At 39.4% G+C, this 24741-nt stretch overlaps 1 protein-coding gene across 1 annotated transcript; it reads left to right on the top strand.

Moving 5' to 3' along the window:
* The first annotated feature begins 19330 nt into the window (after window positions 1–19330).
* POLR1F (RNA polymerase I subunit F) lies at window positions 19331–23526 on the top strand. Its single transcript, XM_083822449.1, has 4 exons — window positions 19331–19583; window positions 19705–19846; window positions 21674–21882; window positions 23061–23526. The coding sequence occupies exons 1-4, from the start codon at window positions 19375–19377 to the stop codon at window positions 23449–23451; spliced, it is 951 nt and encodes a 316-aa protein (XP_083678575.1). The 5' UTR covers window positions 19331–19374; the 3' UTR covers window positions 23452–23526.
* Window positions 23527–24741: the final 1215 nt, after the last annotated feature.

The raw sequence follows: 24741 nt of genomic DNA on the forward strand, positions 1-24741 counted from the left end.
GCTATTGCTAATGAGACTGTTCATCAAGAACATGAATACTGTCATAGCAAGCAAATTTGATACTAAAGCATCTTTGCTCAAGGAAAGTGCTTCCTTTCCAAGGGCCCTCCAGCCATTAGACTGCTTCTCTTCCTACATTCCACACTGTTTGGTCTCTTTATAACTGCCATTTCCTTTTCAGCTTAATTCTTTTCTTTCTCAGCAGCAGGAAACATGGGCTATATTTGTCCCCAGCATCTGCCCCTTCTGGAGGCACTTTTGCTGCTGTTATGGGCACAGTCTGTTAAGGTATGACTAGTGCCTAAGTGGGTTGTGGAGTTTCATACAGGTTGAAGAAATTCATAACAGACATAGAACCAGACGAGATGGTTCCATAAGACTCCCTTCCTCATTGCATCAGCGTAGAGTGTAAAAGGCCCTTATCAAAGAAAAGCAAGAACAAAATAAAAGTGACTCAGAAATCCACCTCAGAACTCTCTGGTTAAGGTTCCTCTTTATCTCCGTAAGACAACTGTAGAATCACAGTTCATACAGAGGCATTGTGTGACACCTCAACTCTAGGAATGGTAGCTTCGGATCCTAGACTGGTTTGGAATTGCAGTTTGGAATCTGCTCAGGAATGACGTGAAAGATCATAACATCAACCATTTACTTGTCACAAATACTTAATTTCCCAGCATGGTAGTAAGAGTATGTGATGGAGCAGGGAAATAGGTAACTCTTCTATATCCAACATAGGGTAGTTCAGGGCAGCAGCCACTATCTCATACTTTGGAAAGGAAAGGATAAAACATTTCCCAGATTCACAATATTTGAAGCCTCACTGTAACTTAAGAAATACACCCTGAACCACTTCTGCTATTTTTCAGGGGGTGCTGGAGTGAGAAAGGATAAATCTGGGCCCCAGAGAACAAAAGATAATTTATTTTTATTATTATTATTATTATTATTTTATTTTATTTTTTTATTTCTTTTGGTTCCAAGTTGGTAGAATGCAGAAAAACTGGCTGGTCCCTGTATTAATAAAAGCCTTGAAAATGCAAAGCTGGAATTCAAGAGACCTATGAAAAAATGTCACAAAAAAGACTACTCCTACCTTAGTCATACAAAGAAAATCAAAATTCTTAAAATCAAAGTAAATTACTATAATATATGAATATGGTAGGTAATTCTATGAAATGTTTCAGTGCATTTAATGAAGTTCTGTTCTATAATTGCTTATTGAGTTCAAATGTAATGGAAGCATTTTCTGAAGGTTTTCATTTCTGGTGCAGTTGAAAGAATACTCATTCCGCTTATCCAACTGTATAAATAACAGAGGTTTTAATTTTCAGAATGTGACCAGAAAACACATTTACACCAATAGCTTGAAAGCTGGGTGTGCAAATCCATTTTAATCTAAATAAGATGAAGCATGTATTGGCTTTGATACAGTTATTTCTGATTCCTGCGGCTGTGAAAGCATATACTGGCTCAGATTCCATCAGAGATATTCAGCTGTTATTTAATAGGCCAAATGATCTAACACTCTTCCTGAAGGGGGTTACTTATTGAACTTTGTGTATAGGACTTAGCTGGTATGTCCTTAATGTGCATCTTTGCCTATATTTTAGGCTATGCTTGGCATTTCATAGAACTTCAGCCTATGAGAGCACACGTTTTGAATTTACAACAGTCAGCAGTTCTTATTCCAAACTGTAGAGAAAATAAGCAGATAAGCACATATGTTAAAAATACATTTCTTGCACAATATTTAATATATATTAATTGCATTAGGACATATGAACATCCCTTCAGATGGTCTGGGAATGTATGAAGAAGAGTGGGGAAAGACAAATTCAGTGTAAAATGTATATGCAGTAAGCCATAATCACTAATAGTCACATTTATATTGAAATTTTCCTTGAGATTGTGATTTTGAAGATAGATTAAAAATAAATAATAAAAAAAAAGGATTAAAATGGCTTAAGCCATCTTTATTCATTTCAGGCCCCACAGAGATTGAGGGGTTAAAAGAGGATTTTTATAATTTAAAAGCTCAAAGATATCTAAAAGCAGATTGGTATCAGACTGCTGTATCGTTGTAGACTTAACTTTTCTTCCTAAAATTGTTCTAGCTAGCTTTTACTTCCTGTATCAGAGGGACATCTTCAGCTCTGCTATAAACTTCCAAGTTCCATGAGGTTGTTGTACTTGCATCCAGAGACAGATTTTGAATAATATTTTTAGAACTTGTACAAGGGTTATTCAAGTGGACTCACAATCTCCAGAAGCTAAATAAATAAATAAGGAAATAAATAATAATAATAATAAATATTATTAATACTACTAATAATAATTATTATTATTACTGCTACTAATAATAATAATAAAAACAGCTATATTTTTTGTGTGTGTGTGAAACAAAATTTGATTGGATTGGAGATGTGAAACCCACCTAGTTTAATATTATCAGGCTGAGGAACTCTGAGTGAACTCTGAGTGATGCTCAAGAAGACCTTTTTTCCTCCTAATTATAACATTGTGGAAATACAATTCAGTGTTCTGACTGAAAAGAGTGAGCTGGGTGGGATGAATCAGTAGCTGGAATTTCAGCAGAAAGTTATGTGTCTGGAGAGACTTGTTTGGCTATAGAAGTGTGGTTCTGCTTCAGAAAGGAGCGGCTTTGATTTGGAGCAAAAAGTCCAGTGAGCTGCACCAAGGTCTCTCTTGTCATAGCTCATAGTCAAAGTCATAGCTCATAGCTCGTAGTCAAAGAAATGACTAAGACACAGGACAGACATACCTATTTCTGCCAAAGAACTTATGATAAACTGTGCAGAGCAGCCTCCCAGTTGCTCTGTGATTCCCTCAAATGAGACCTGATCATATATAAAATTAGCATTTTTTGTTTGTTTGTTTGTTTGTTTTTTGTTTTGTTTTGTTTCCATGGTGTTACTTCTGTTTTGCTGTAAGGTTTCTTTTATGTCCTTTGACTGCTGAGTCACAGCAGGTTGCTTTAATGATTTTCACATCTTTATAATTTTGCTTTGTAATTGGTGGAAGGTTTTTTTTTCCAGAGATCCCTTCTGAAATCTAGTTTCAATCCTGCCACAATCTGCAACATGAGTCCCTCTAAATTTATGTGCAGTTATGGTATGTTGAACAGGTCGACCACGTACACGAATTCAAAGTGACTCTGCATCCACAAAAATAACTGTCTTGACAAAGTAGCATAATGTGCAATGGGAACACAGTAGGAAGGCATGGAGGAAGAAGGATCAGAAGCACAACTGAAAAAGCCTTGAACTACAAAGTGTCACTACAGTTCTGCATATAGTTCCACTGATAAGAAACAGGCATATGAGTCAACACAACTTCTCTTTGCATGCCTAAGAAAGCAGGCATGGATCTAAAATGAGCTAAGAGGCATTAGGATTTCCTGCTCACATCCAATTACTAGTAGCTAGTGTGAGACACATCAAATGATGTAACTGAGACCAACAACTTGTGCAGCTCCTCCCACACATCATTAGGCAACCCCTTTATTCTCTCCCTCCCACTTCATTCCAGTACAAGCTAAGAGGTCATGTCTTGTATCTTCCTTTATCTCTTCCCTTCTGTTAAAATACAACTGTATCCTTTAAAGTGTTAAGTATTGAATAAATTCTTACCTCCCCCATCCCAAAAAGGCAAACATAGATCATTGTCTTCATTTAACAGACTATAAACTAGGCAAATCTAAACCTAAACCATGAAGTCCAACCAAACAGACTAAGAACATTTAATTCCTGTGGTTTGCTACACTTACTGATACCATAGATGTCTTCCTCTGCCAAATACAGGCATAAATTCCAGGACTGCTAATAGCTAATATTTTTCTGAGGACTATTTATTAGCTGTGTACCCTGGCACAGTATGTGTGTCAGAGCTCCTTTGGTAAGCCCTACACATAAAGGATGGTAAGCTAAGATTGGTACCAATACTGTGGTAGCAGCAACAGAGATCTTGATATGGCCCAAGTGTTTTGGATCTAAACCCCACAAAGAGCAGGGAATTCTGTATGATGATATTCATGCAAGGGATTGTTTGTTTTTATTTTATAACTGCTAAAAATAGCTTATAAAAAAAGATGAATCATTCTGTTAAGGTTGTAATATAAAACATTCAAACATGAAGAAATACCAGAACAGATTTTTAGAGTAGAAGGCACCTGTTGACCAACCATGTTTTCCTTTTGTATAGGTCAAGACACAATACTTGATCTCATAATTCTTATATCAATCACATAACATCTGTGTGACCAACATATATTTTTAGAATGAAATCTGCTCTTTATTTAAAGACTTCAAAAGATGGAATCTATCACCTCCCTTATTCCAATGAGTAAAAACTTTCCCACTTTAAAGCAATCTGTTTCTATGCAGAATTATTTGGCTTTATTTCCCAGGCACTGGCTCTCATTATACTATTGTCTGCTAAATTAAGAAGCCTTGCAGAAATTGGGGTCAAGTCATGTCTTAACCTTCTCTTGGGTGAGCTTCTTAAACTCCCTCACTGTGGGGCAGATTTCCAGATATCACTTTTTCTTTTTTTTTAATTTCTTTCCTAAACCCTTTCCAGATTTTCCATATAAACTAATTCTTCCTTTCCTGTGCATATGAATTATGACAGTATGTTTGACTAGTTACCCCATTTATCCGTCTTACCAAAGTTATATTGAAACAACAACCAGCAGGCTAAGAGCTTTCATCTCATGTCTTTCCCTGATTAGTTTTAACTAAGTTTTAACTTTGTTTAACTTAGTTTTAACTTTGTGCTACAAGGACTTTAAAATTGAGAAAAAAAAAAAAATCATACTCTCTCAATTCTCTTCCCCCCAGTTTCTTCTCAGACAATTGGCTTATTTTACCCCTAGGAGTAATGAGGAAACTAAGAAATTTCTTTATGATTTAGAATCTGTCTCCTTCCCTGACTTCTGTCTATGGATAGGCAGATTTTTTATCTGAGTTTGTTTCAGGCTGGTAAGTTTACTTTAATACCGATGCCTACAGACCAAGGATCATAAAAGGTTTACATCACCCTGTAAAGAATTTTGCAGAATCCCCATAACCCTCAGACACAGAACCAGTGACAGGGTAGCTGTGCTAATGAGGCACTCCCAACTTGAGTTAATTTGCCATGCTGAGAGGTAGGGCTGACACCTGCACACGGAACCACACACATATGAACGTGTCCCTTCTGCACATGGCAGATCTCCAGTACGGTAATGCATTGCATGGCACTAGTGCTTCAAGCTCATGCTTAGCTCTACACACACAGACAGCTCTCTCTAGCTTTCAAAGCAAACTGTCAAACAATGCTGAAAGCCTACATGGAGATTACATTTCCATCTGTCAAAAGATAGATGCTTGCCTGATGTTAAATATCTTGCTCAAGAGGGGATGCTCTTTCTTCCCCCCTCTTATGATATACTTTAGCTTTTTCAGAGTCTGTGCTAGGGACTTGGGTCATAACAGCCTCTTGGCAAGTATTGCAGCCAGAATGAACATCCAACTGAACGTCTCCAAAGATATATAAATACTAATGTGTAGCAACTCAATTCAACTCAGTGTTGCAACACTCTTAACTCTGGTGATTCTGTTGCTGTGACGACGAGATTGTGTAGGCACAAATGAACCAATGATATCCCTGTTGCAATGCTGGAAAATTAAATTATTATTAATAATAATAATAATAATTTTGAGAGAAAAAAAGGTATAGCTAAGTATTGGAGGTCATATTTTAATGGCAAGAAAATAATTTAAAAAAGCAAAAAAAAAAAAAGGTCTGTTCAACATATCTTTAAATTCATTAATTATAACAACATCTTATGTGTTCAGGTTTTTTTTTTTGTTTTGTTTTGTTTAATGTGTTTGCGACTCCCTTATGCTGTATATAATTATATTCAATATTTTATTTGAAAATCTCACATAATATTGAAAAAGATGTAAAATTTTTTTGTGTTTTATGAACAGAGGACAGTATATAAACGTATCTTGGGGCCCAGCTTTTAAAACCCTAAATTAATGTCCATTTTGAGGATTAAATATAAGATGTGCTTAAGGAAATGCCTAATTAGTCACTGAAAGCAATGGGGCTAAGACTTATGTTTAAAGTTAAACCTAGACAGCTGTCTCAAGGAAGGACTTTCCTGACTAGTGGCCTAACATTGAGATGAGTCCAATGACTTTAATGTTTACTCTTGTTTGGCAGTGATATAAATGTGAGAATCAGGCCTTTAATCTGCATCATCCTGAGCACTGCAAAAATAGCAACTGGAAGTGCAGTCCCCTGAGGTAGATTGCACCTTGCTTCACCCCTCATGGCACCTACATTTATAGTTTGTAATGTGTATAATTCTTTCAGATGACTCCTTTTAATGGTTCCCCCAAATGCACTGCTCTTAACCCCAAAGCAAAGGTTCATGATTGAACTATGAAGGTTTGTTTGGAAGAATTTACTTTTGATTTCAAATAAATGTACATTCTGGGGACTTCCAGACTATTATTGGGCCTGTCAAGGAATGGAAGCATAACAGATGCCTACCAGCCTACTGGCAAAGAGAAGATAGTCTGTCAAAACAGCATATTTATTTGTAATTAAGAGTCTAATTTTAAATCTCCTTCTTTGGTGACACTCATATCTTTGGCATTTACATTCCCAATGTTTATACTAGCATCTTAAGTACACTTAAGTAGAAACTTTATTTCCAAATAAAGTTTCATAACTTGGCAGTCTCATCTCACTTTATAAATATAAGAACTTTAAATCCTTTTCCATATAAACATGTGTAATATTTCCTACCAAAACTGTGTGACAGCCAAGAAGTTCAATTCTTCTCAATCTATAAATCAATGCTAGACAGCACATCCAAAATAAAGGTTCAGCCCAGGCATAATTACAAATATACATGTCTAGTAAAAGTAAATAAATAAATATCATCTAAGTATAAAATGACAGTGACTTTCCAGTAAAATAATACTGTCTGTTAGAATGTTATGAGGGTTCATTGGAATGCAGTTGCAGTGAGAAATGACAGGAGGCCTTTACCTCCTAAGAGTGCGCGCTGTTCTCCGCTGAGTTTGAAATTAGCAAAATGAGAAAGAGATACCCCAAGCTGTACTCTGCTGGTGTGGGAGGAGGGCTGGCAGGGAGAGCCATTCAGTTCCTCCTGCCAGCAATTATTTGTAGAGATTGCCCAAAGATGCACAAAACTGACGCAGGCACCTTGCCTTCTGCTCCAAGATGCTGTCTGAAAATGCCTGTATTTTTCAGGCTGACATCCTTGGTGCTTGGTGAGCAGCACTCTGTCACAAGAACAGCCCCACTGATTGCACAGGAGGGATTGCAGAAAACAACCACTACTCACCCAGAGTGACAGGGCTCTATGTTTTGAATTACATCCCGACAGCCAGAGCCTGTTTTCCTCAGCCCAAATGCATTCAAGCTCCTATTCCCATTTCTCAGGAGCCAACTGTCTTGTTAAAGGTTAAGCTGGGAGGCCCTCTTCTGTCGGAATGAAGCATGCATGATTTACTGCACAGGAGAGCACAGAAATTCAGCACAGCGCTGCAAACTGCTGCTGAGAACCACCAGCTACAAGCCCTGGCTTCTGACGTCAGCTTGCCGCAGTATTTCTTTCAGGGTTGGGTGTTGGGGGTGGTGGTTGAATCGGTTCTTTTCTCGATGATTGCTTAAGCAAACCTGAAAGCAGAAGCAGATTACTGACAAAACCAGCATGAGCCCAGAACCACCTCCCTACCATGCAGCTTCAGGACAGCTCAGTTTCAACCCTGCTCTTTTCTCCCGTCCTCTCCCAGGCAAATAGCTGGATTGTTACAGTACTCCCTGATGCTGCAGGTTTGCATCTTCTCCTGCTGAGAAGGGAGTCAAACCAGTGGTCCCCAGCTTCTGGCTCACTCTTCTGGCCACTGCGCCACTGCATACAATAAGGGCTTGTCATCCACCTGCATTTGCAAAACACTATAGATGTGTTGGGGTGGAGGGCAGAAAGGCAGACAGCTGGCGAATTTAACATGCATTTAACAGGTATTCTCATCACTTGTCACAGAACTATCAAGACCTGTTCTGCTTAAAGCTTGGATCCCAGCAAGATTTAGGATGGAGCTGGATGAGGAGCCTTTTGAAATGGGGCAGCTCATCTCAGCGCACCATACTAAGCTTCAGGCAGCACAGAACAACTCATATGGACTTTTGTCCCAGGATTAAAATGGAGTTTCTGAATTGGCACCTGAGCTCCATCTCAGTCCTGTTTTAGCTGTTGGAGTCTTTCATAGGGTATGATCCTTTCTATACAAAACAGTTCAGACCTTTGTTTCATCAATGCAATGCAACCTAGCAACTGTTCCTGCAGAAGTATGTCCAGGGATGAACCTGTAGAACATCACTTTGTCCTTGCCACAGGCAAAGCAGTGAAGAAAAAAAAAAAAAAAGGATGGGGGGGAACTAACATTAGTTGAAAAATCAATTTCAGATTTAACTAGCAAACTTTATTTATGTTTTTAGTCTCAGAAGATTTAAACTAAAACACTTAGATTTGTAATCTCCTCTTTCTTACCCTAGTTAACAATCAGTATTGTCTCCATTTAAGCCAGGAAAGGTAAAACCAGACATGGCAGAAGAATCAGTTCTGACTGCCCAATAGTGAGACCCTTTCAAAACCACCCAAATCTCTGGTACGTGCATGAAATTAACTAGTGAGGTTTACAAGATGCAACTGAAAGCAGCACAAATAACTTGTGCAAGTCAGGCTGTTTCTTTCCACTATTTTCTAGGATGGTGACAGGAATGATAATAGTAAATAAATAATGATTACAGTGATTGGATCAACTGAGGGATTCTATTATTATGAAAAACATATTTCATTGGAATTATTTTAAAGATGACAAATACATGCTTCTTCTACCTGTGATAAAAAATAAAATAATTAAAACTACTTTAAATAAAAGACTTTGAATTATGATAGTTTATTGCAATAAACCTGATGGGATAACACCATTACTGAGCTGAAGCTTTTGTACAAGAGCTATTGTTCACAGAAAGCAACTCAACGTTCAAAGAGTTCATTATTTATTTATTTATTTATTTATTTTCCAAGCTGAAGAGGGGCTGGATAGATCTTTCCCCCCCCATGTTTGTAGTGACAAGTTTGTTTTCCCCAAGATCTTATCCTGTTCTGCTGCTCGTTGCTGTGGCACTGTCTGATCCTTTGCATACCTACAACAACCTGAATCCTCCCATTTTCTTCAGTCAGCAGTTTTTTCAAGTCTCAGGTTCTTCTTATTCTCATGTAATTGAGTCCTAGCATTTGGGCTACTGGAAAGAAAAGACCTCATTGTGTAGCCTTACCAGCAGTACAGCTACTTTGACATGGAAAAGTATGACCATTTTGATTACTGAGATGGTCCATTCATAGTGAGATAAAGTAGCTTTCTGTAATAATAATGCAGCTGTAGTTCATTCTCTATTACCAACAAGTACATATATAATCCCCTGCTCCAAAGGGAACCATGACTACACAAAATCATTGCTTTTACGCAAGGAACACTGAAAGATGGGGTGCCTATTCTATTTAAAGAATCATACATGCCTGTTATAGTTCTGGCTCAGTGGCTGAAATAGCACTGTGTAAAAATAATACTTCAAAATAAGTAAAATAGAGCATATTCCATCTAGCAATCTCAAAGTACTTAATGAGCATTAATTATGCCTTATGCTAACTCTGTGAGGTTGATTGTACTGTATGGAAATGAATAAGTAATGTGAAATAAAGAAAAATACAGTCAAGTAGATGGGCACAAAATCTCCAATCCCGTCACTGCTAGGGCCCTGAGTGCAGTCCTTCCCTCCTGGGGGTTTGGCTGTTTGGGTTATGACCCAAGCTTGATAAGCAGCTGTCAGGCCTTGGCACTGTTGTGAAGAAAGCTCTCTGGAAACAACCTGGAGGAAGTCTCAGCAAGAAGCTCTCCCCTTTCCTTAGGAGATGCATTTGGGCTGAAGTTCTCACCCTTGTAGGAACACATGTTGTAGGTACACATGTGCCTGGTCTCAAATCTCTCTGACTCTGAACCTAATCCTGACCTCACAACTTGACTTTTAGGCTTGACCTCAGACCTGCCTCATCACTGTGGACCTCACAGGTTCATAGTGAACCGTGGCTGACCTGGTTAGCATCGGAGACATGCTCTGCTCTTCAGCAAAGCTCTTGTGGCAGTGTGCCCGTGCTGCACCCTGGCAGTCATCACCAGGGCCAAGTGCAAGAAGCAAATGTCTAATTTTAAGAGTTAGGTCACATGCCTTACAGATACATGTACACACATGTTAACATAAACACAAATTTTTATAAAAGTGGTGTTCTAAATCACCAATTACATGTTCATAATTTTGAAATAAAAAATTGTTGTATTTCCAGACTGCTAGATGTTGGAGAAACTCTTTTATGGTATGAGCAGAAAGAACATGTTTTAATAGCAGTAATGTACAGCTTCTTATCACTACTAGTAAGAACCTGCAGTGTGCTTTGCCACACCAGTTCAACAGGGCTATTATAACCTTTAGCTATTTATTAAGCTAACTAGTAGCGATAAAAAATAATAATAATAATAATAATAATCACACACCATAAGCCTCTTACTGATCTCAGGTAATGCCATAATAATAGTAGCCAGCCACAAGAGAAATGTTTTTTACTTGATTTTACAGATAGAATACCCAGGAAACCAGATCATTTGCTTCAGCATATTTGAGTTCCTTTATTGATGGGAGCATTTGCAATTATCACAAATGGTTGACAATGTTTACAAGAAATTCATTTGATTAAACAAAACAAAATCAAATATTTTAAAAGCCATGCAAAACCTGCTAATATAGATATTTACAATTCATAATTCATGAATAATGTCTATGTGCAAATTATTCTAATTGTATAATTCAATCAAGCTGTCTGTAGATTCAAATTTCTTCTCAAAACATATGTATTCTTTAAATTCTTTCAGTATTAGCTCAAGCTTCAAATATAAACTTTATAAACAAATATAAAAAGAAATACATTTAGCATTTAAGCTTCCCATTCATGTCTCCCAGCTTTCACATATATCTGATATACACAGTCCTTATCCTTGCAAAAATGCATGCAGTGAAGAAACACTCTGCATGAAGTTATAATGCTTTCAGTAAGTGTTCATTTATACGTCTTACAAGACTTACAAGAATTTATAAGGGGAATTTAGGCCTGTATATGCATATGTATATACATATATGTATATTCAAGATCAGCAAGTCATTAAAATGATTGCTTTGTGCTCTGCTGTTCTGGTCCATGCTCCTCTCCTCATGCTCCCCAATAACAGTGTTGTGGGGAGGCTGCAGGGTGTTGGAGGAGCACCATGAACACTGCATGTGGAAACAAGTAGGGCCTCAGAGTAAAACTATGGGTGTGCCTACGTGTTAAAGAGCTGGGATTTAAAATGTTTTGCAACCAGAGTCTGGCAGTATGACATTTCTAAATTTCCCTCAGCAACGTCATATCTTGATCGTTAGCAAGTATCAGCAATGCCACAAAAGCGCTGCAATTAGGGAATCATGCTATTTTTGGAGCACAGAGTGCTTTGAAAAAGCCTATTTCAAAGTACGGTGACACAATACACTGCTGCTGTGCTGAGTAAACATGTTAGTTATGTTTTGCCTCATCCACCACGTGCTATGCAATCTGAAATACCAGCTGAACAGCAGTTACAACAAACATTAAAATATCAATGAAACAACGGAAACTACACAATTGCGTCTAGAACATATTTTTTTTCTGATTCAGATTGAGATGAACACTTCAGAACTCAGCAAGTGCAGTGTTGTAACTTTTGGTGAAAGGAAGTTGATATTTTGAGAACAACTGAATGATGGCATTACTGTGAGTCTAAAAATTGCCTTTGCATGGACTACAGAACCACAGAATGGCTGAGGTTGGAAGGGACCTCTGAAGATCGTTTACATCAACCCCCCTGCCAAGCAGGATCACCTAGAGCATATTAAATTGAAGACTGTACATGATTACTCTTCAGCCCATCTTATGGCTAAGTGAGGTATATAGAAAAGGTTGAAGGTACAGGAAGTTAACAGCTGTGCAGAAGGCATAGCTATGAAGAGTGCAGCTAGTGCATATCTCTACTCATAGTGCACAGAAAATGGGGACACCTAACAAACATGGGATCTCTGGACCATTTGTCCATGACAAATTGACACAATGGAGCCACGGCCTGTATTTGTCCCTGTATTTCTAGGAGGAGTATAGTGACGTGCACCTTATACTATCTTGTCTTGCAACTAACGAGAATTTTCTGAGCACACCTTGAGGCATCTAGAATGCTTCTGCAGATGGCTGCTATGTAGATAAATAGTCTCTCAAACCAAAAGACAGATTGAGGGCTGCTCTGGGCATAGTCACATCAGCTTTGCTTTCTTCAGCTTCTACCGGTATGAACTTGGATTTAAAAGACTACCCTGGCCCTGTTTGCATCACTGCCAAATATTTGCTTTTGTGTAAGAAAACTGTCACTTAATCTAGAATCACAGAAGCATTGAAAATAGATGGGACCTTTGGAGGCCATCTGGTCCAAAGCATTTTTTAGTATTTCCAAGATCAGGGATCCCACAGGCACTCTGGGCAACCTGTTCTAGCATTTGATCACCCTAACTGTAAAGAATTATTTCCTGCACCTAGCAAGAATTTCTCTTGCTGCAACTTGTGTTTGTTGTTTCTCATCATTTCACTGTGCCAAGACTATGGATCCATCTTCCCCACAGCTAATCATTAGGTTGTCAGGGACAGCCAGGTGCCCTTCTCTTTCCAGCTCTCTCAGCCTTTATATAGCCATGCATTATATAGCCATCATACGTTTATTTCCCTGTTTCAAATATGGCATAGCAGTGTATTTCCACAGGAGTGGAAATGCAGAGCACTGCATTGTTCAGGTGGCAATCAAAGCCCACACTTACATCAAGCAGACACTTTTGCCTTGAAAAGTGGGTGTCATGTTGAGGGCCACACTGATGGACCTCTCTGATGGAGCAAGCACGCCATGATGGTCTTTACTGAGACAAATTCAGTCAGCTTCAGTTGAAGCCTGCTTAAGTGAAAGCTAGTAAATATCTTGGAATTTGACTATTACATCTTATTTGCTTCCAGGGGCTGGCGATGGTAAAAATAACAATGAGAACCTTGTGATTAATATCACATTTAAATTTACATAAAGAACAATGCTGCACTTCAGAAATTTCTCGTGCTCTTAAGGGATTTGGGTAAGTGAAAAGAGAATCTGAAATGAGAACAGGATTTTGCCCACACTGAATTTATTTTTTCAATACTTTCACCAGTCCAGGGAAAATGAAAACTATACTTTTGTCATGATTCTCACAGAATAGTCCCTGATTCTCATGTGTTGCTTTGTTTGGTCTGCTGGCTTGCTGTTGTTGCATTTGTGTGTGTGTGTGTGTTGTTGCTATTGTTTGGTTGGTTTTGTTTTTATTATAACTATGACTTTTCTTATCTTGGGATTTTTTCATGTGGGTGGATGGATGTGATGGTAAACAGTGAGAACCCTGTGTGCTGCCAAACTAAACCATGAGCTCTGCAGGAAGCTACGGGAAAACAGAATCTTTTGTCTTCAAACTAGGACAACCTGGCAATCACCTTAAAATTAAGCTGTGTTTGTTCTTATACCTTGTCATTCAGAGATAAGCTGTGTTTGTTCTTATACCTTGTCATTCAGAGATATCATTCAGGCTTCAATTGATACCTAGCACTGAACCATTCAGAGGTGAGTGACACTCAAACACTTTACAAGATAAGAGCTACTATAGGCACAGTACTTTGGAGTTTACCTAAACTACTGAAGGTGCACTTGCTTCAGTGCCTAGAGATGCTGTACTCAAATGCAAATGGCTATGCGAAGCTCCTCAGTATCCAGTCATAATAATGACCATTGCCCTTTTTTTATCTGAAGACAGATAATGCTGTTATTGATAGTCAAATATGGAAAAAGGCCCAGCAAATGTACTGTCAGCCAGCGTCTGAACACACTTCGCTCACTGGATGGAAACATGGAAGGGAGAGTCATCATTATATCAATAACTCCACAGGTCACAATGTCTCTATACCATTGAAACTGTGACTTGAAAAGCATTCAAACTTCAAATACTAGCAAAGCTGGAGAGGGGCACCACAGCCACCAGTCCTCCTGATGCAGATTCTCTCATTTCCACAGATAAAAGGACAGGCAGGTACTTGGATACGGCTCCTTCAGCAAGATATTTATAGACAAGATGTTTTATCTCCAGAAGAGTGATTCACAGTTTAGGCAACACTGATCACCAGCCGCATCAGCCATTTCCTGGCATACAACAACCTGCTTGGACAATCAAGAACCAAAGGCAAATCTAGCCAGTCCCCAGCTGTTAGGAAATGTTCATCCCAGACATCATAAATGTCACTACAAATCAAGATAAATTATTAACTGAAATAAATTAACATAATTGCTGTCTTATCCCATTTCGTTCCCTTAATGTTTCTCTAAGTCATTTCCTACCTATTAAAGATTGACCTAGTAATCACTGACAAAACAAAGCACAGTCTGCAATTGTATTATAGATTAAATTTCTAGCCTGCCATGCAGCTATTATCATTCTCTTGGATGGCTGCATTTTTCAGTATCAAGGTTTTAGTGTGCCATCTGGTGGATTTATAGCATTTGATACATTTTTTACAAAACCAGTGATACAGGGATGACTGATATACTGACAGGAATATCTACCTTTTTGAAGGGAAGTGTTATTAAAGAAAAAAAGGGTGTTGCTCCTCTCGTCATCCCATATTTGCTAAAATTATCTTTTTGCACAAGAATAATAACTTAATTCTTTCCACATTTCCAGACAAGTGAGTTTTTAGTACTGCAACTAATGGATGTCTAGATAATCCTTACATAAATTAACTGTGTCTCTCTTGAGAAGGATTCCAGGAAACAAGCCTAAAAGAACTCCTGTTTATGGTCACAAGTTGACCCCCTCAATGACATCTAAATGCCTATTTCTCACAGAACACGTGGAGAATCATAGAATAGAATATTAGAATCATAGAATCATAGAATCATAGAATCATCCAGGTTGGAAAAGTCCTTCAAGATCATCAAGCCCAACCATTAATCTGACCCCATCACTAAACTGTGTCCCTTAGTGCCAAACTTATTCAATTAGTCTCTGTTAGGGATGACAAGACATTGAAACAAATCTATTGCCACACAACTTCAAACAAAGTTGAGAGTTCGAGTACAGATTCTTCAGCCTATTATGTACCCCAGAAACAACTCACATTAAAAATGGTGTAGGTTTTTATGATACCACATAAAAAATGCAAAAACAGCTAAGATATTTGAAAATAAATCATGAGCATGAATTTTCTACTTTATCTTTTATGTCCTTTCTTTGTAACTGTGAGGCATTTCTTCATTTCTCTTTTTATAGAGCACGAATTGTATGATGAGGAGCCTGTGATGGATTCAGTTTCAAAACATAAAGAGACCTTTGAGTGCATGCTAGTAAGAGGGAATACATCTGCTACTCCAGCATAATGCCACAAGCACCCTTCCACAAAACGCAGCATATTCGATTACAACTAAGATTTACAGAATTTTAATGCTGGATGGAGACTGCCCTCTGAATGAAAGAGCTGTAGCTGCCACAAATGAGCGTGAATGGGCAGTAGTATGAGGCTCCTCCCCAATATGATGCTAATCCATAAACCTGGACTGAAGATGGCAATGACTGTTTTGGAATAAAAGAAAAGTCCTAGCTGAGAGGTGCTCAATATGTGGCTGTTAACGAAAGTCCTTGCTGGAGTCTGGCTTCGTTTCCATAAAAAAAGACTAACACAGATAAAATAGAAGGGAAAAGAACAGCAGTGATTGAAAACACAGCTTTTGGTTTTGGTCCTGGTTGTTACTGGCAACCTCACTGCTAGAAAAAAACAGGTTCATCAGAGTTTTATCAGCCACTGTGAGACTTGGCAAATGTACCAATGCTGTGCTGTTTAAGACATTGACTTTAGCTGCATTTTTGGACATAGGCTCACTGCAGTGCTGCAAAAAGTTCAGCTAAGACAGACTGTTTTTAATCTGAAAGCTAACATCAAGGAGTGAAAAGAAGATAACTGTGGAATAATTAATAATAATAATAATAATAATAAATAAATAAGGACAATAAGAATGTAAGTATTATGGTTCCGATTGTTTCCAGAACTGAACTGTGACTGCAGGAAGTGGTAGTAGCACTGAAATTCCTCTCTTTGGTCAGGACATCTTTTACAATCAGGTAGTGAAAGCCCAAGTCATATGATGTGTTTGAAGTCCCTAGAAGACAACACAACAACCCTGCTTTTGGTCTAGATAGGCTACGTTGCATCAGCAAGCAGTGTGACTTGACAGGTATGGATTCACTGAGTAAAATAGCTGTGCTGGAACCAGGTATCAACACTGTAAGAGTTTAAAGGAGGTTATTCTGAATTACCTGTATTCCAATCCTGTAGATTTAATGACCATTAGGATTTAGAGCTCATGCTCCAGATTACTTTAGCCTGAAGGGAGTTCTGAAAGTCCTAAAGGCACTTGGCATCAAAATGCAAAGCACAGTTGCAGGGATAAATGGAGATTCATTTAGCAAGTGCAGATATGATCTGAACTAAAACACCTCTATATGGCAACACCGCCACTGCTACGTGCATCTGCTTTACTAAGTGGCAGAGGAGCTACTCTGCTAAAAGTGAACTCCCTTTAAAGGCTACTGGCCACGTCCATCGTGTTTAGGTTAAGTCCAGGCCTCTGTAGGCCCCAAAAACTATCTGTAGGCCTGAAGACAGTATTATTTTGTTGTAGGATTTAAGTTTAGAGAGTCTGAAAGACAGCAAAGGAAATGCTGCAGCCTGACGGAGTGTGTGCTCTGGGGCACAGCACCCGAGAGTAAGGAGTTTTCTGAGGACAGGCAGCCTGCAGGGATAGCACTGGATTCCTGCAGAAGCTGGACAAGGAGGGAGACCTCCTGGCACCATCTTGTCTGACCAGTGTACAGGGAGTTACAAGTCCACATTTTTGGTTATATTGTCTTTCTGTCATATTCGGAGCTTTTATTTAATGAACAGAGCTAGGTTTTCGTTATCCTAGATAAAGTTGAGTATAGACCTTAGCAGGTTATATGTTCTCATTACAAACTAGATCTACTCATAAATAAGAGCTATAAAATGTATATTTCATTTAGGAATAAAAGCTCATGCAGTTACTGTACAAGGTCTTTAACTGAGATTGAAAACACATTGCAAGGATTAAATATGACCTCAATAGAGGAAACAAAAAATATAGATATTCCTCCAGAAAGCTCAGAGTGTATAGCATACAATTGATTTCAACAGACATTAAATACTCTGGAGGATTAAAGCCACAAGAGAATACAGATTACAGTAGTTCAAGATATTTTCAATTCTGCAAGTTCAGTTATCTGAAAACCATTTTTATGTCAGTTATTTCATACTAATCCAACTTTACTTGCAGTAAAGTACCACTTGTTTCAGCTGTGAAAACTAACGTCTTATCTACTCTGTATATACAGTTGAAGAAAATCTGATATTGTATTTTTGAATAGTTTCAAAAGGCTTTTGCGTCATTTAACATTTTATAGGGAGTTCAAGGATTTCTGATATATCAAGTAAGGTTTGTCTTTATAGAACAACAGGGTTTCTGAGGCCTCTATAATATAAAGAAATTTTAACACCTTTAATAAAATTGGTATATCAAAATCCCCATGTGGAGTTAATCAGTATAAAAGTGCACTTTTACTAATACAAGTTAAATTGACATAAATTAGACTTAAATCAAAGAAAGGATAGCTTTTCAAGGTTTGGCAGCAGTTCAGTTAAATCAGTTTAAAACCAAATCTTAAGCCAATACCGTGCAACTTGGTATTTTTATAAAGTCTTGCTGACTTTTCCGGACAAAACTTGGTTTTACCAACTAGCCACAAGTTCCATTGGTTACAATAGGACAATAGCTTTTTGCCATTACCGCAGCTTATTTTGTAGGTCATTTGCAGTGTACAGTGCACCTGCATCCCTTTTTATGACTTTTATAACCTTTATCTTTCTTCTCCTTCCACCTTTTAATATGTGTTTAATAAAGTGTTACAAAATTTCTCATTATATGCACAAATTAGACTCAGGCCCTGGCAATAGAAAACAAATTCTGTTTTTCTTAACAGTGCCACGTATGAAGAAAACCACTCATGGCAATTTAAACTTATGACAATAGTTAATCCCTATGCAATCTTCACAGCAGTCTTTTGATTGAACTGCTGCATGTTAAATTTAGGATTGTGGAATAATTTAATGTGTGGCAAAGGTCACTACAGGTAAAACCTTTCAGTTGAATGGAGAAAATAAGTTATGCTGATCACTGAGGCACAATCTAAAGAGGAACTAAACAGTATGGCTAAGAGTGTAGATATGGTTTATGGATATAAACCTCTGCTTCTAGCTGTTGGCACAGATAACTGTGTTTGGGCTACGAAGCTGGTGAAGGGCCTGGAACACAAGTCCTGTGAGGAGCAGCTGAGGAAACTGGGGTTGTTTAGTCTGGAGGAGGCTCAGCTGAGACCTTATTGCTCTCTACAGGTACCGGAAAGGAAGGTGTGGGGAGGTGGGGGTCGGCCTCTTCTCACAGGTAACTAGTGATAGGACTAGAGGGAATGGCCTCAAGTTGTGCCAAGGGAGGTTTAGGTTGGAAATTAGGAGGCATTTCTTCTCAGAGTGGTCAGGCATTGGAATGGGTTGCCCAAGGAGGTGGTGGAGTCACCGTCCCTGAGGGTGTTTAAGGAAAGGCTGGACCTGGTGTGTAGGGACATGGTTTAGTGGGTGACACTGATGGTAGGGCGATGGTTGGACCAGATGATCTCGGAGGTCTTTTCCAACCCTAATGATTCTAGGACTCTTCTGAGGCACAGAAACGTGGGACGTTGGAGAAGAGCGATCCAGCAGCAGGATGTCAGGGCTCTGAATACGTGTGTAAGGCTCTGTAACTCTGAACACACGCTCAGGGCACTTCATCGCTGTGACATGCCACCCATCCCTCCTCCACAGCACGCCCCCCCCTCCCCTCCGCGCCCTCCCACACCCTCCCCGACCCCCCGCTCCGCTCCGCGTCGCGCCCTCGGAACTGCGTCACTGCCCGTGGCGGCGGCGCGGCCGGGTCGCGCCGAGGCGGGCCCCTGACGCCATCTCTCCGCGCCGCGGCCGGGCCCCGCAGCATGGCCGTGCCCGGGGAGCCGCCGCCGCCGCCGCCCGCCGCCGAGCTGCCGTCCTTCGCCGCGGCCCGCGGGCTGGTGGGGCGGCGCTACTCATGCCTGGTGGTGGCGCCGCACCGCCGGCACATCGCGCTGCCTCCCCGCTACCTCGGCCGCAAGCGCACGGGCATCCGCGCCCAGCTGGACGCCGAGCTGCTGCGCTACTCGGAGAGGTGCGGCCGGGCACCGGGCGGCCCCCGCGGGGTCTCTCTGCGGTGGGGGAAGCCCTCGGCCCGCCTGGGGGGAGCCCGGGGGTGGGCGCCCCGCTCACGGCTCGCTCTGCTTCCTCCGCAGCCTCCAGGGCGTGCCGGTGGCCTACGACAACGTGCGGGTGGTGGGGGAGCTCGGCGACATCCGCGACGACCAGGGCTTCGTGCACCTGAACATCGAGGCGGACTTCGTCGTCTTCAGCCCCAAGAAGGGGAAAAAAATGGTGGTATGTAAATACACCGGCGCCTCTCGGGGCATTTTTTTGCGTAAGTTACCAAGGCTTGGCTTATCTCTGTCAAAAGCAGTGGGTTGGGGCTTAAGCAGAGTTGTATTTCGGTTTATTATAGTAATTTATGTGGGTAGTTTCTTAGCATGTGAGTAGTTTATAATAGTTCACTAGTAGTTTATAGTAGTAGTCAATACTGTCACGCTTCTGTGCTGTCTGCTCCTAAATGTGTGAAGCTGGTACAGACTCACGGACTCACCTGGAGTACCGTGTGCAGTTTGGGGCACCGCAGTATAAGGACATAAAAGAGCCTCCGAAGGACGGTGACAAAGATGATGAAGAGTCTAGAGGGGAAGACACATGAGGAGCAGTTGAAGTTACTTGCTTTGTTCAGCCCAGAGCAGAGCAGGCTGAGGGGAGGCCTCATGGCGGCCTGCAGCTCCCTCACGAGGGGAGCGGAGGGGCAGGCGCTGAGCTCTGCTCTCTGGGGACAGCGACAGGACCCGAGGGAATGGCATGGAGCTGGGACAGGGGAGGGTCAGGCTGGGGGTTAGGGAAAGGTTCTGCACCCAAAGGGTGGTCGGGCACTGGGACAGGCTGCCCAGGGTAGTGGTCATGAAGCATTTGGACAGTGCTCTCAGACACATGATCGGTTGTTTTTTTTTTTGGATGGTCCTCTGGGGATGCAGGAGTTAAACTCAATGATCCTTGTGAGTCCCTTCCAACTCGGATATTCCGTGATTCTATGATTCTGTGAAATTTATTAAATAGCAGTTTCTTTCTAAAAAGCAGATAACTCTTAAATGGATGAGTTTACTCTTATTTAATAGTGGCGGTAAGGTTTAGGGCGTGCTGATGAATTTATTTCTTTTAAGTACTAGAGCAGCACTTACACCTGCTTTTCAGTAAAAGGAAATACATGGCTCAGGGAGCAGCTTTAAGCTTAATTTACTGGTGTCAGAAGATGTATTCAAACTCTCAACTTGGTTTTCCCATATCTGGTGTTATGCCATGTTTTTTGCGGCATAGCACATGCCTTTCTGTAAATGTCATTAAGAAATAAATAGGTTCTTTTGTTAGAAAGCAGATGAACATACCATCTCAAATTCATCTTTGAGGAGAGCAAAGGTGGATAAGGTTAATGTGCAAATGTGTCAGAAACCCACTGAACGGAGTACTTAAAGGCTTCTTATGTGTCATCTGTATCTTTAGCTGCTAAGTAGCACTGTACCAACATGGAAGTAATTTCAGACAAGTAAATATGACTTAAAATGGCTTTAAAACAAAGCTGATGGCATTACTGTCAGGAACGAGGTAACTGTTTGATGGCTATACTGTCAGGAAAGAGGTAACTGTTTGATGCATGTACTCACTATAGCTAAATTCCATGCTTTGACTTTCATTTTTACAGATACAGGTTCATTGAACAGGACTGCATGAAAAGAATCATAGAATCATTAAGGTTGGAAGAGACCTCCAAGACCATCTCGTCCAACCATCCCCCTACCACCAATGTCACCCACTAAACTATGTCCCTAAGCACCACGTCCAACCTTTCATTAAACACCCCGAGGGACGGTGACGCCACCACTTCCTTGGGCAACCTGTTCCAATGCCTGACTACTCTTTCTGAGAGGAAATTTCTCAAAAATAGTTTTGATTTTAGTGTAGAAAATTTTGCTTATTTGCTAGATAAACAGACTTCTAACTTGAGTGTAGAAAGTCTTGTCCAAAAGAGTCTATATAGGAAACTGAACATGAATCACCTATGTGTTCAAAGGGATAATCTTTAATAGAGCTTTATATGACATTCTTTTTCTTTTTTAGGGTGTAATTAATAAAGTGGCCCCCAGTCATATTGGCTGTCTGATACATGGATGCTTCAATGCTTCTATCCCTAAACCTGAACAAATGTCAGCTGTAGAGTGGCAAGAGTTAGGGTTAAAAGTAGGTGATGAACTGAAATTTCGAGTATCACACTTAGATTCTGATGCAGCTGGAGTGTTCTTCATTCGAGGAGGACTGACCAAAACAAGGTAATGTGCCATAAAAGAGAATATTTTTGAACTGTTTTAATGGACTTGTTCTAAGCTAAATGATTTGATTTAACATCTTAGGCTTTAAGCTTCCCTGTTTTTACACAACCCCTCATCTATAATTAGTTTGTATTAGTCAAATTAAACATCTTGATGTTAAGGACTTGCATGGAAATTTTCTTTGGAAAAATAAAAATAGAATTTTCTGAGCTTTAAAAAATCTAACTGCTGTCCTGTGAACTGTTGATTGTGTATATATATAGTACGTGTTCAAAATAACACCTGAAAACTAGAGTGACTTTCTTTATTAACATTCTAGGCTTTTCAAGTAAAAATGTTCCAATTTCTGAACAAGATGTGTATGTTGGTATTTCTACACACATGTGCACATACTAACAGTTATATAATCACAAGTAGTTACATGCAGGTGGCTTAAATGCTTGCAGAAACATCTTTGATCTCAAAGACGATATGAGAAAATGCATGACCTTCATCTGTTCACTTATGCCTCTAGGTTTTCAGAGCAACTAGCTAAAAATCTTAATAGTGATATCTTTGAAAGAGTTTTAGAATTTTTTAAATGGTCGTTTGCTGAGCATTTTTTTTTTACCAACGGGATTAACTTTTTTTTTTTAATGTACAATATAAATATTAGTGATGAAATCATAACATTTTTGGAGATCCACAGAGTTGTGTTTAATCTGAAAGGATGTTCTGGATTGTTTTCATGAATTCAGAATGAAGCTTAACCATTTTGTCCCCGGTGACTCTGGGGGCATCTGTTCCTCCGTAGTTCTAACTGCATTCTTTCCTTATGAGTCTTCTTAGACGTTTTCTCCAGTGCTATTACTTGCAGGATGCCTGCTGAGATTTTTAGTGTTGTGGTTTTTTTTTGGTTGGTTTGTTGTTGTTTTTATTGTTTGGTTTTTGTTTTTCTGGCATCTTCTTTGTTTTATCGGTACAGACTTCAGCAAGGCAATTGCTGGTGGTCAGGTAGTAGAAATTAAGTTGAAAGCGTTAACAGGCTTTATATTTTTCGCTAACTAGAGAGTCATATTTTCCATTTGTATATTTTATCTACTTGGTGTAAATACAGTGCTTCAGAAAATTTTGACATTTCACTGTGTGACATACCCTAAGATTTTCTATTTCAGCTTATTTTGTATGTTTTCTTACAGTATGCAGCCCAAAATATCTGAGAGCATCACTGACTGTGCAAATGGAGAGGAAATTCAAAACCTTGAACATGAGAAAAATAGCTTGAATGACTCCAGGGAAGATAATGTCATGGAGGAGCCTCCAGATGAGACAGATAACACTGGGGGGGACAATGCAGAAGAGCAAAGTGTTGATCCTGTGAATGGAATATGTGATGATAAAAACAAGAAGAAGAAAAAGAAAAAACATAAGCAAGAAGAACAGCAACATGTATTGCCTGCCAGTGACTCTAGTGGTTACCAAAGTGACCACAAAAAGTCAAAGAAAAAGAAAAGAAAGCATTGTGAAGTTGAAGAAAGTGAATTGCCTCAACTACCACAAGAACCAAAAGCTAAAAAAAACAAGGACTGAAGTCTGAAGTGCCTTTCTTAAAAAAGATATCAGACATTTTTGATAAACTTCCAATAAAACCCTATTTTCAAAATACATATGTATATTTCTTTACTAAAAAATCTGCTTTGCTGTGTGGGATTGTTTGTATGCATATGTGCATCAACAGCTTTAAAGGCAGCAGCTTTTAAAGAAGTGTTGCAAGAAAAAGGGTGGAGGCAGTATGTGCATGTCTTTTTGACTGGAAAATAACAGATAGAATATGAGTATAGTATAATTGTAGGATCACATGTATCACCTCTGTGCTTTCTAGCTCCGTGCATTAACTAGTAGCTAGTTATGAGCCATGATAATCTAATCTCATCATTGCTGCTGAGTGTCTTGATTTTTTACAAGGAGTCTTAGTGTTCTGGGACACATTCCTGAATTTCCAAGATTTTATTTTATTTTTTAAATTGGAGGCAAGGGAGAAGTAATTGGCTGTGAATGCCTGTGAATGAATCTGTGCAGCCTGACTTAAAGGTTAATCAAGCAGTGAGTGCCTTGGTTCATTCAAAACAAAGCTTTGGAGGTACTCTCTATAAAACAAACAAACAAAAAGAGATGGGCAACACGACTCAGCATTGAAGCAGGGAAGAGAGAAGATTAATGTAATCCGATGTGATGAAATACCATTTGCACACTGGTTAGAGTAACACTGGTTAAGCTGCTAGTCATGTGACATAATTTGAGAAAGTTCTTATTTTTTATGTATCAAACTCATAGACATAGCAGTTTTCATTAAAAAAAAAAAAAGTTAAAGTGCAACTCCAGCCATTTATAGCTGCTATAACTTTAAAATGTTGGTCTCTAGAACAACAGGTGAGTACAGTCAGTATTTCCCAGGCTGTTAGAATTAATGTTACTGGAAAATTAAGATAATGGAAAAATTATAGTCAAATGTTAACTAATGTACCTTTACTAAGAACTAATTTTCATGGTGTAAATGCAATACAATTTTTTGAATATCATTATTTTGGTTGCAGCTCTTTTCTGTTGTGAAGAGTTTTGGAGAGCTGCAGTGTGACTTGGTCTATGCTAATTCTTTAACCAAGGTAGGAAGCAATGCTTGCTTTGGTGCTATTGTCTTGTCTAATACAAGACATTACCAGCTCTTCTGAAGCCTTGTAAGTAATCAGTATGTATGTGGGAACTTGCTGTTCGTCCATCTGTTCTCTAGGTATTCTCAGACTAAACGCTGTTGTAACAGTTATGCTGATGCTATTAGCTGACTGTAATAGACTTACATGCAGTTTCTAATCAAATAACCAC

This window comes from Anser anser (genome assembly GCF_964211835.1).
Source record: "Anser anser genome assembly, chromosome: 2".
NCBI lineage: Eukaryota > Metazoa > Chordata > Aves > Anseriformes > Anatidae > Anser > Anser anser.